The sequence below is a fragment of the Furipterus horrens genome, unplaced genomic scaffold (assembly GCF_987537825.1).
Source record: "Furipterus horrens unplaced genomic scaffold, mFurHor1.1.pri manual_scaffold_17, whole genome shotgun sequence".
NCBI classification, from domain to species: domain Eukaryota; kingdom Metazoa; phylum Chordata; class Mammalia; order Chiroptera; family Furipteridae; genus Furipterus; species Furipterus horrens.
The window spans coordinates 7,518,045-7,531,227 of record NW_028327187.1 but is presented as its reverse complement, the minus strand read 5'-3'; the positions used below and the strand labels follow the sequence as shown (position 1 = coordinate 7,531,227).

Sequence of the window (13,183 nt, the reverse complement as noted above, 5' to 3'; positions counted from 1 at the left end):
GAATGGATGAACGCAGTGAGAACTTAAACAGAAACACTAAGCATAAAATAAGACATAGGAACCATGAAAAAGAACCAGTCAGGAATGAAGAGTAACAGATCTGAAATGAAGAATACACTGGAAGGAATAATCAGTAGGTTGGATGAAGCAGAGGATGGAATCAGCGATTTTCTCTGTGCAGTTCTGTTACAAGCAAGCACATCAAGCAAGATAGATTTTGAAAATATATTGTAATATGCATATATGTTCTTGTTCTGTTTTTCTTTGTCATTTAATTGCATTTTGTCAGATATTAAGAATGCTACACCAGCTTTGTTTTGGTTCCTATTTGCCTAATATATCTTTTCCATCATTTATTTTAACCTTGTTGTGTCTCCTTATTTTAAATGTATGTCTTCTAGACTGAATATTGTTGAGTCTTCTTTTTTAATCCATTCTGTAAGTCTTTCTTTTAATGGGTTAGTTAATTCATGTGCATTTGTTGTAATTATCTTACATTGGGACTTATTTCTGGCATTTCATTTTATACTTTCCATTTATGGCACTCTTTTTTTTTTCCTTTCCCACTTTCCATTGGATAGATCAATTTTTCTCCTGCTTTACACAAAGTTATATATTATATTTTCTTGCCTTTAACTTAAGATCTAAACTGCTGCTATTTACCCCATTGATATTTTACATATACAGTAACTGCTACTTCTCTCCAACAAGTTAAGTATCTGAACAGGCTTTAGGTCCTGTTTATCTTCCATTCACACCTACCCCATCATGGTAACATCGTGTAAAAGGTTACTTCTTCCTAGAATCCATCTTCCCTTCTCAGTTTTGTAGTTTCTCGAGGGATGATTTAGAAAAAATAAACCTAGATCATATTAGTTTGACACCTTGGTAGAAACTAAAAAGCCTTAAAGAAGTTCTATAGCAAATTAACAGTATTTATCTGGCTTTGAATTATTTCACTTTAAACCATCAACTCAACACATGTGATTAATCAGTTTTTTCCCCCAAATAACAGGTAAGAAACGTGATATTATTGGGTGATTTTTCGGATGATGCACCACCTAATGGGGTCCTATATCTTACTGCAACTCACCTGATCTACGTGTCATTTGTTGATGCAATCCGGAAAGAAACATGGGTATGTTCATTAGAAGTTTCAAAGGGTCTTGAAGAGTTGGGTGTATATGCTTTCTAATATGGTAGTTTCTTAAAGTTTCAAATAATAGTTAAATTGCTGTAAAACCTTTTGTTCAAAGAACCTATTCTAGGCGTCTTTTAATGGCTTGAATCATATGACTTTTCACCCGTCAAGTTATTAACTATAGTTGTCTTAGTCATTTTAAACTGCTTGGGCCTTTTCCTCAATACTTTTAGATAGAGAAGTCTCTGCTTGTTTTCTGAGTTTGGTTGATAAGCATCCTTATCAACTAGAAGTAATTTAAAGCCTTGCTACCCATCAAATATGGTACAATAACTAGCAGTATCTGTTTCACCTGGGAGCTTGTAAAAATGAAGAATCTCAGGCCTAAGATTGTAAATTTCTAAAAAGCTCTCAGGTAATGCTGATGGCCCATGGACTACACTTTGGGTATCAAAAATTTAGACCATCTCTCTAACCTAAGACAGGGTGTGTGTTGTGTGTGTTTTTTCTGTTACAATTTGAAACGATGTTTTCTAATTAGCTTCGCACCCCTAACATTACTTTATGCCTTCCCCCTCCTACAGTAGCATCATTTAATCTTAACTATCAGTAGCCAGATTTATGCTTAAAAGTTTTCATAAGAAGTACAACATGCTTCTAGTATACAGCATAGCATAGTGATTAAGATCACAGGCTCTAGAGCCAGTCTGTTCAGTGTGCAATCCCCCAATTAACATTTACTACCTTCATAACCTTGGGCAAATTTAAGTTCCTCGGTGGCTCACTTCCCTCATCTATAACATAGGGATACTGATAATGACCTTGTTATGAGAATAAAAATGTTAATGTTTCAATTGCTTAAAACAGTGCCTGGCACATGATAAATACTATTGAATAAGTATAAAATAAATTAAATTGAATATATATATATATATATATATATATATGTGTGTGTGTGTGTGTGTGTGTGTGTGTGTGTGTATAAAATCTGTACAGTTGATACTTGAACAATGTTAGGGTGCACCAACCCCTATGCAGTTGAAAATATTCATGCAATTTTTGACTCCCCCAAAACTTAACTACAGTCATCCCTTTGTATTTGGGGGTGATTGGTTCCAGAATCCTCTACAGATACCAAAATCTATTGATGCATGTTAGTATATATAAAGAACTTAAGCATACAGTTGGCTCTCTACATTTGTGGTTTCCAGCAATGGATTGAAAATACTGTTGTGTTCATGATACGCAGTTGGTTGAATCTGTGGATGCGAAACCTGTGGAAACACAGGGCCAACTGTTTGTTTATTGAAAAAAACAATCCACATGCAGGAGGACCCTACACAGTTCAAACCCATTGTTCAAGGCTCAACTGTATTTTAATGCTTCCTTTTAAAAATAACATGAGCTTTCTCCATTTGATATTGTACTTGCTCCCTTTGGTGTGATGAAGGGAATGCCAAAAGAGGAATCAGGAGACCTGGTTCTAACTAGCCTCAGCTATGCTCTAACTGGCTCTAGGACCTCAGGTAGGTGACTCTTGCTCCCTGGGCTCCAGTTTTCTCATCTGTAAAATGAGGTGGTTAGATTGTATAATTAGTAGGGATTCTTCCATTTCTAACAGTTCAGGAAATAGTTTTTTAGTACTGTGCCATGAGCCTTTCTCCCGTCTACCTGCATTTATGGACAGCACACATTTCCCTAGATATGTTCCTATTGGGTATGATTTCAAACCCATGGAGCTAGATCTGGATGGGAGAACTTACCGTTAATCATTTCTATATATCAAAGGAAGCTTATTTACCCAATTAGTACTATTAAAGAAGTTGTCCTCAACCTTCATCTGCTTCACTTTCCCCACTTCCCAATTCACCACTTTTTTTTTGCCTGGTGTCCAAGCTTGATGATCAGTATTTTACTACCCAAACATACATCTCACATGTTGATCAACAAGGCTTTGATTTTCCTGAAATTTGATGTATTAATCCCTATTACATTATCAGTAGGTTTTTTTTGACCCCTCTACAATTGCCATGGTAGGAACTGAGTTTTACAAAGGAATTAAACAGAAATTAAGATGGAAAATCCCTGCTAAGAATATGTGAGTGGTCTGCACATCTTCCCCATTCTTAGATGGTGGGTGTGATTCAGAGTTCCTGGAAGAGATAGCTTTTCCAAATAAATTAGGGCTGGGGCATGGCATGTGCAGAATGGAAGAAAATAAAATAAAATGATGATCAGAAGGCCATTCCAGACACAGGGGCAGTGAATGCAAAGAATGAAAAGATTACATCCATGTTCTAGTTGCCAGAAACATTAAAAACACAGATAGGAGGAGAACATTAAAGACTAAGATGTAAAACTATGATTCCACATTATTTGACTCTATGCAGAAAAATTGTATTATTTGGATACAATTCCTTTTTACCAATTTACTTTTCACACATTTCTCTTTTGCTGGCATCAGCATGGACAGGAATGCTGCGACAAAAGATTTAATCATCCTTTACAAAATCAGATTCATTAACCTGTACTCCCATGGGACACAACTTTATTAATTACAGTACAGTGCTTATGTATAGTTCCTTTAGTAATTAGTCTTATAGTCTCTACTCATTTCCTAAGTTACATAGGTAAGCTTTGACCCCATTTCATTTTTGCTTCACTGTCACTAGAATCTAAAATGTGGGAGAAATTTTCTCCTTAATATTTCTAGTTAAACCCTAATTCCAGGACTAGAGTTTTTAGAATTTTTAGAGAAAGAGCACTGGATTTGGAGTTAGACTGCCATGGTTCAAGACCTGTTTGTGCACTTCTTGTTTGTGTGACCTTTGCTGAGGAATTCACTTCCCAGAGCTTTGGTTTCTTCATTCCTGAAATGGGATAATTATACCTCAAAGGGTTATTACAGGTCATGGATAACTTTGTGAGAAATAAAGCGCAATACCAGTTATTAATTTTAATTAGTAATTTGGGAAAACAAAAGAAAGTCCTGTTTTCCTATGTGACAATTAGTCTACATGATTGTAAACTTCACCACAGCATGCTAGAAGCCATCTGTACTGAGCCAGTTTACCACAATTGCCCCAAACCTGGTAACCTTATATCCCAAAGAAAGGAGAAGTTTTATAACTGCAATTTTCTTCTCATTGCTTTACCACTATTTACTTCTGTCTGAGAGACACCCAGTTGTGCCTTACAAAGTCAGGCCCACTGATAATGATAGAACATATTAATGACTGTGAATTTATTTTGTTTTTTTTTCTGTTTGGTAGATTGCAATACATCACATTGCCACTCTGGAGAAGTTAGTCACAAGGAGCCATGGCAGTTCCCTGATTCTCCGCTGCAAGAACTTCCGGGTGGTCCACTTTGTTTTAGATTCTGAAATGGTGTGCAATGACCTTTATCATTCACTGCTCCAGCTTTCTCAGATAGGTAGGTATGATAGTATTTTTATCTAAAACCATTTTAGATTTTTTTCCCCAAGCACTGCATACTGGAAAGATCATAGGCTATGAAGTTAAACAGGGCAGAGTTCAGATCTGGGTTCTGCTCCATGGTGTTTGGACAAGTTATATAACCCCTGACCACAGCTTCCTCACCTTTAAAAGCAGTGATAGCATAAGCTCCCCACTGGGGTTGTTTTGAGGTTTAAATGCTTTTGTGCATTTTACTCTGTACTTTCTTTTATATAGTAGATACGTAATAGATGTTATCCTCTTCTCTTTCCCTCCCTCCTTTTAAGTATATTATTTACTTGTGGGCCTCAATCACCCCAGGCTTCGCTGCCACCACCTGGATCACCTTGTATCCACCCCTGACCCCAGCCTGGTGTCCTACCAACTGGCCCGTGGGCACCCTCTGGTTTATCTAAAGAGAGAGAGCTTCACATGGTTCCCTGTAGGTGGGCTCCACAACAACATCAGGCCTCCCATAAGTCACCAGTTCCCGTTATGGTGCTCTAACTTGTGACAGGTGTGAACATTTTTGTTCATGGGTCTACTCTCTTAGAGCCACTTGATGAGGGAAGGGCTGTCCTGATGTGGACAAGTCAGCTGGGCAATCCTCTGAAGGAAGGTGGTTCCCATTTTAGAGCTTGGAAGTCTGGGCCTAGGAGAAGTTAGCAAACCTAGCTGTAGGGTCTTGAGATGCAAGATGATGACGGAGTAGGTGGATGCTACACTCACCTCCTCCCAGGACCAAACTGGAACTACAACTAAATTATAGAACAATCATCCTGAATAACCAACTGAACACTAGCTGAAGAGAAGTCTTATAACCAAAGATTTATAGAAGAAGCCGTATTGAGACTAGTCCAAAAAGGTTGCTGAGGGACAATCACAGGCAGCATCTTATATTGGCCTGCACCAGAGCACCTCACAAGAGACCCAGAAGCAACACACTGAGTTGCCAGCTTCAGACAACATCAGAGCAGTATTTAATAAGCTTCACAGGCAGTATATCCAAAGGGAGATCTCAGCAGGCACCAAACCCTGCTGAGGCGAATTCCGCTTTGTGTGGTCAGCAACTGCACAGCAGCTCACATGCCGTGGTCTGGGTTGAGCCTAACAGCCAGCCAGTCAGTGGGTTGATCCCATGCAGAAATGGGCCAATAGAAATCAAGATTCATACAAGGGACATTCCTGGAGCACCCAGGTTAGTTGGTCAGGAGGCTGCACCACTGGACCCCACAGGATACCTACTACATAAGACCGCCCCAGGGAGACTGGGAGTCATAGCAGATATATCCAAGACATAGAAACAAACACAAAAAAGCAGCCAAAGTGGGGAGATAAACAGGCCCCAAATGAAAGAACAGGAGAAATCCCCAGAAAAAGAGGTAAATGAAATGGAGGCAAGCTATTTATCAGATATTGAATTCAAAGTAGTGGTTATGTTACTGAGATAAAGGGGATTCTTCCACGTGGTATTTTGGTGTAAAACCCAACAACTAGTATTGAGGAAAACAGGTCTTTATTTACAATATTCCAACCTGGGGAAGGCTGTGAGCACGCCTGCTCAGAGCCCTGTTCTCCCATGAGACCCAGCACTTCCCTTGCTCCCCAAAAGGCTACAAACAAAAACCAAGCCCAATAGTTCCCCATGCTTTATCTGTCAGATGTCTCCTTCAGGATCTGGGATACAATGTCACCAGCCTCCGTATAGCGGTTCCGCAAAACATGTGCCATGTTGCACTGGATCACGCATGGTTCTTTCTTTTTTCTCTTTCAAAACCACATGGTTCTCCCTTTTCCCTTTCAAGACTGTATGGATCTCTCTTTCCTTCTAAAACCTCATGATGCTCTCTCTGAAAATGGCTGCCACCTTATTCTTAAATCCCTGACCATGGCCTGTGACACAGTGGGCATGATAACCAGTTTTGACCATCCACAGAACCTTGTGCAGGCCCTTTTGCTTTTTCCTCACCGTTCTATGGTCAAAACCCCTCCTGTCTCCTTGGGGCCTTGGAAGAACCAAAGCCATTTGCATAAATAAGACACTAGATACCAGCCATAGATATACAAAGGCATCTTGAAAGCTGTCCCTTCCTCCCACCCCCCAAATACAGGCTCTGGGGAATTTTGTGGCCCCCACTCTGTAACAGTTATAAAAATGCACTACAGCATGGAAACAGACATGGAAATCATAAAAAGGACTAGTTAAAAATGTAGAATACAATATCTAAAATGAAGAATACAGTGGAAGAAATAAACAGTAGGTTGGATGAAGCAGAGGGATGAATCAGTGATTTGAAAGACAAGGTAGAAAAAACACCCAATCAGAGCAGAAAAAAGAATTAAAAAAATTAGGATAGTTTAAGGGACCTATGGGACAACATCAAGCATAACAACGTTGACAGGATTGGGGTAACAGAAGGAGAAGAAAGAGAAAAAGAGATCAAGAAACTATTTGAAGAAATAATGACCAAAAACTTTCCTAACCTGGTGAAGGAAAAAAATAACACAAGTCTAGGAAGCACAGAGATTCCCAAACAAGATGAAAGCAAAGACACCCACACCAAGACACATAATTAAAATGGAAAAGGTTAAAGACAAAAAGAGAATCCTAAATGCAGCAAGAGGAAGACTCTTATCTACAATGGAGCTCCCATAAGACTGTCAGCTGATTTCTCAACAAAACATTTCGGGCCAGAAGAGTTTGACATGAAATATTCAAAGTGATGAAAAGCAAGGACCTTTATCTCTGCTTACTCCAGTTCACCCTCTCATCCTGCAGCCCTACCTCTAGTTGGCCAATCCATCAGTTTCATCTGATTTTAATCTGTGGAACTTTTATGCTCTTAATGTTCTCTCCAATTTTCTTTCACCCTTTACCCAGAATAGTTTAAGAGAATTTGCTGGTGTTTTTTTTTTTTGTTGTTGTTGTTTGTTTGTTTTTGTTGTATTTGTTTTTTTGATAGAGGTTACCTGTCAGCTGGCCCAACACTTTATAAGGCTCTGGCAGATTCTATTCAGCTCTGGAAAAGTTGTTGCCACATAAATGAGTTATTGGTTGCATGTTGCATATTGTGAAGGGAGAAGGGAGATTGACAGGAAAAAGACAAGAAATGGCCATTTATCCGCCAGAAGTAGGTGTTGGCTTGATAAGTCGATTGGAAAAAGTGTTAATATTTTGCAACACATTACAACAAAAAGTACTCTTAGGATATTGGAGCTCAGTTAAAAAAAACAAACAACAACAAAAAAAAAACCTTTTGTAAGGACCACTTTCCTAACATGTGAATCCCTCAAGCTTCCTCTCAGTCCATTATCCAGCAATTCACAGAAAGCCAGACAGAATGTTCCTGCTTTGTGTTGGTATCAGAAAAAAATTAATCATTTTTAAGAGAAGACTCATCCCTGGCTGGTGTGGCTCATTGGATTGAGTGCCAGCCCACAAACAGAAAGGTCGCCAGTTTGATTCCCAGTCAGGGCACATGCCTGGGTTGTGGGCTGGGTCCCCACCTGGGAGCGCCAGAGACACAACCACACAGTGATGTTTCTCTCCCTCTCTTTTTCCCTCCCTTCTCCTCCCTCTAAAAATAAATAAATAAAATCTTTAAAAAAACTATTATAATTTTTTTAAAAAGAAGAAGATCTAAAAGCAATGTTCTAGTTCTTATTCCTTATGTGAAGAAACTCCAGTTCTTGTACACAGATCATTGTCCTTTTCTGGGGCTGTTTGACAAACATGGCCCCTTTTATTTTTTTAGCATTGTTTGGTGTTAAGTTTCACTCATTATTTCTTGTTTTTGTGTTCATCTCCGTTATCCAGCATCACCTGAAGATCTGTATGCTTTTGTTTATAATCCCAAGCCCTCAAAAGAGACAAGGGAAAAAGGATGGAAACTGATTAACCCAATATCAGATTTTAGGCGCATGGGAATACCCAACAGGTACTGGACCATAACAGATGCCAACAGAAACTATGAGGTAATTTTGTTATTGTCATTTTCCTTTAGGTCCATTTAATTAAAACAGAAGGATGTTAGCAAACAAGGCTTTGAAAAAAGAAAAAAAAATCACTCATAATCTCTCCTTTACATTCAACATTTAGTCATGCAACAAGCATTTATCAAGTACCTATTGCACTCAAGACACTGAATAGGAGTTCCCATAGACTAAAGCAGAGTGCTGTGGAAGCATAGAGGAAGGATATGGAATTCTGACCAGGAAGCCAGGAACAGCTTGATGCTTTGGGGAGTAGCATGGAGAAGGAAATCTGTCTTAATTTATACAGGGAGAGAAGGAGAGAGGCCAGAAGGCGAAGTGAGATCATGAACATTATCTTGAAGGCAGTTAGAAGTCACTAGAGTATTTTAAGCTGGAAAGTAATGTGAATATATTTGTATTTTAGGAAGATAGCTTTGGTAGTTGTGTGGACAGTTGATTTGCTAAGAATGCAGAAGAATGGTATGAGAACCTGAAGTAAGGCAATGAGTATGGATGGAGAGGAGGAGATGATTTTAAGAGATATTCAAGTGGTACAATTGAAAGAACCAGGTGACAGAGTAATGGGGCTGGGAGGAGGGAGAGTTTTAGTATGCATCCCAGATTTCCTGGCTTCTGGCTTAGGTGACCAAGTGGGTGATGCATATGTTAACTAAGATAAGGAGCATGAGAATAGGGCAGTATCTTCAGTTTTAGACTGAGTTCAAGGTGACTCAAAAGATAGCAAGTATATACTTAAGTCTGGATCTTAAGAAAGAAGTCTGGGGATGTGTTTGTGGTTCCCAAGACCATCCCTCAGGTTTAGTGATTCACTAGGAGGACTCACGGGACTCGGCATGTAGTCATAGTTGTGGCTGTGATTTATTAAAGCAAAAAGATATAGACAAAATTAGCAAAAAGAAAAGGGGTAAAATCCAGAGAAAACCAGGCACAAGTGTCAGAGTTCTCTTCCAGTGGAGTCACATAGGACATGCTTAATTTCTCTAGTAACCAATTGTGACAACATGTGGAAAATGTTGTCTATAAGGAAGCTTATTGGATAATCAGCACCCAGGATTTTTCTCTTTACTTTTTTTTGGCAGCTGGTCACGTAGGCACTCTCTGCCTAGTGTATACCAAAGTTTAGGATGCCCAGAAGGAAAAACAGTGCTTGGAACAAACCACATTGTTTTACAAACATTTTATGCATAATTAGTCACTCTTATCAGTTAAGGGATGGCAGGAAGCCTTCCAAAATTCAAGTTCCTGGGCACCAGCCAAGGGCCAGACTTGCAAGCAGGCCTTTCTAAGGATAGCAGTCAGACTTGCTGTGATTTCTGCACAGGGAGTCATTGGTGTTTAAGTGGTATCTCTGAATTGTTGGATCCTTATTTATAGCTTTTTACTGTCATTAAAAGGCAGTAATTGGAATGGCTTTCTGATAACAGTTTGGAATATCTGCTAGACAGGAAGACTGATGAGCTGTCACTTAGCAGGGCCATTTGTGAGGTGGATTATTAAGGTCATACTTGACAGGAATGAATAGAGGTGGGGTGAATTCTTTTCAGTTCCATTATGTGTCTAAGTCCCCCAAATGAGCTCTGCAATATCTGTGTTGGCACGTTGGATGCATGCGGCCTGATGAGTTGAAAAGGAAGCTTCATTTATTTCTTTGTGTATAACTCACTCCTCCAAAGATTAAGTCCAGGTAAGAGGATGGGTATAGAACTTTTTCTCTGTCAAAATTCTGCATTCTGAGGACATTGACTTTAATTAGTTATGTAGAGCATTCAATCTGATCTACCTCAGACTTTTTTGCTTATTTATATTTTTATTTCATCTATTGCCAAATATTTAAGGGTGTTCTTTACTTTAGAGGAGTGATTAGAATTAACTTGGCAATGTCAGATCTGTGCTATATATTTGGTAACCACTAAAAGCTGATGAATTTGAGAAATGTATCAGTCTTTTTGTAAATGTCACACTTAAAATGTCAACACTTCCACCCCCAGACTAATGTTTTAAAGGCCCTCAAGATGTTTACACTAGATGCCCAGGATGCATTTTAAGAAAGAGTAAATCATGTTTTCTCCTTTTACACCTGTCTCTTTATATTCAAGTATATCTGTTTTAATTTACTTATTTACAATATACATTGTTTGCTTTGATAGTCAAGTGTAGGAATTCCAGGATATGGTTATATGTGTGTTTCTACCTGTAACATGCATTTCTACCTATAATGTTAGTACATTTGTTCTTATGTGGCTCAATACCTTCCTTTCTAAAAAATAATGGCATACTTGTTAAAGCTATTATACCAAGGATATTTATGTTCCTATTTCTAAGGAATAGAGGATTCTAGATGATAAATAGAAGACAGCTACTATTTGAGTGACTGCTATTCCAGCCTGCTGATAGCAAGTGAAAAATGTAAAAAAATATATTGAGTTTAAAACTTTGAGTTTTCTTTTAGCTATGCAGTACCTACCCTCCTGAATTAGTGGTTCCTAAGTCTGTAGACATGGAAACTATGATTGGAAGTTCGAAGTTCAGAAGTAAGGAACGGTTACCTGTACTCTGCTACCTCTACAAAGAGAATAATGTGAGTTGAGCAAACTTCTTTCATGAAAATTAAACTTGGGTCTAGAAAACTGGGTTTTTGTCCCATCACTGCCGTTTACTGGCTGTGTGGCCTCAAACAAGTTACTCCTCTGAACTTTAGTACTTCTGAGGGTTTTTCCTTTAATTTTATTTACTTACTTTTTAGATAGAGGGGAAGGGAGAGAGAGAGGGGGAGAGAAACATCAATGTGTGATTGCCTCTTGTGAGCCCCTAACTGGGGACCTGACCTGCAACCCAGGCACGTGCCCTGACTGGGAATCAAACCTGTGACCCTTTGGTTTGCAGGCTGGTTCTCAGTCCACTTAGCCACACCAGCCAGGGCAGTACTTCTGAGGATTTTTAAGTGGCTCACAAGTGGGTGTTTTGTGTCACACTATCAAAGTGAGCAGGCTCCTTAAAAACCACACTGCAGTCCAGTGGAGTCCATTAACTAATCGTTATCAAACATACCCGCTAAATAGCTATGTTATTTTTATATTGAAATGGCTTTAAACAAACCAGCCCCTCTGACTTGACATTAATGAGTGAACTCTGCTCTCCTAAGACGAAATCTCTGCTCCATCTTGAAATCTGTTGCCACTGCAAGCCCCTGGTCTATATGGGTGATATTACTGGGACTCTAAAAAGCAGGGAAGTTTCAGAAAAATACTAGCCTAATACATATTGAGAATCAGAGAAGGAAAACTCTGATTCCAAAAAACCTCCGCTGCCTTGCGGCATACCTCTTCAGGGGAAAGGCTAAGGGAGTAAACCCCGACAGAAAATCCGGAGCCGGAGTCCCTAAGGCGGTTTGACGTTGTAGTCAACACCGGCAACTCCTGCGGCGCACCTGAAGCCAAGCTGTATTGACTCCGTCTTTCCCTTGGACCCTTCAGCTGCGAAGAGAGGGGGGGTCTGCTGCATGGGCAACAGCAGACCCTCCATATCACCCTGCCCAGGCTCTGTAGCTTCAGCTCCACTGGAGAGGACACTCCAGCGTCATCGCAAGATGTCGATTCAACACGGGAGGAGACAGATACCGTGTCACTCCCGAGTCGGACTGCACAGCCATTCTCGGCGGTGCAGATAGACTCTTAAGAAGCTACACCATCGTCTCTCGAGACGGACGGCTGCCGACGACGACATATTGAGAATAGAAATTTATTAAGGAAGCACTCAACATTTGATTTTCCTATAGTCGGGATTTGCCTAGACTAGGTCAAGAATCCTCACCATGTAGAAGGGGAAAACGGACTATTCTGAGCAGCAATTTGTGGTAACACAACTCACATGCCTGGGGGAGGTAGGAGACTGAGCCCAATGTCAGTGCAATAGCTGGACTTCAAAGCTATATCTCTCTTTTCTTCACTATTCTGAGTTGGTTCACCTTCTTTCTCTGCTCACCAAACCTGGGATCAAGGAGGATTTTTGACCACCTGGGCATACAATTCCTCAACTCACACGTTTTCTTCTTATAGGCTTCCATTTGCCGCTGTAGCCAGCCTCTGGGTGGATTTTACACTCGCAGCCAAGATGATGAGCTCTTGATAGAGGCTATTGGCAAAACAAACCCAGGAAGCCAGTTTGTGTATGTTATAGACACAAGACCAAAGGTATTTACCCGTGACCTCTTTGATATTCTTACCCCTCTCCTTTTGTAATCCCCATCCCTACATGTTGAGCTTTGCAGTGTTATTGGTTAAGTTACATTTGTATATATGGGCTTATTGTGCAAAATCATGTCCACAAGCCATTTGGAGCCCCTGTTTTTGTGGCCTGTCACTCACTTTCAAACAAGACTGCGAGATGTCCTTGATTCTTTCAAAGGTACTTTGAACAACCTGGCTTTGCCATCTCCTGAATTTGTGACATCTGAATTGAATGCCTGGAGGCTCTTTGATATTCCCTCATCTTTTTCACTATATCTATTCATCAATTAGAATTTTTAGTATTTTCCTTCTGTGGATAAATTTATTACCAGGTAAAGCACTTCAACTTAACATTGGCAACA

General features: G+C 39.7%; 1 protein-coding gene across 1 annotated transcript in view; it reads left to right on the top strand.

The window, feature by feature from the left end:
• The window catches only part of MTMR8 (myotubularin related protein 8), a 71,270-nt gene that overhangs the window by 22,983 nt on the left and 35,104 nt on the right, over positions 1-13,183 (top strand). The window contains exons 2-5 of the mRNA XM_090265222.1: positions 1,016-1,138; positions 4,414-4,576; positions 8,417-8,574; positions 12,651-12,785. Of these exons, the coding sequence (XP_090121348.1) occupies positions 1,016-1,138; positions 4,414-4,576; positions 8,417-8,574; positions 12,651-12,785 (579 nt within the window). The remainder of the gene's footprint in view (positions 1-1,015; positions 1,139-4,413; positions 4,577-8,416; positions 8,575-12,650; positions 12,786-13,183) is intronic.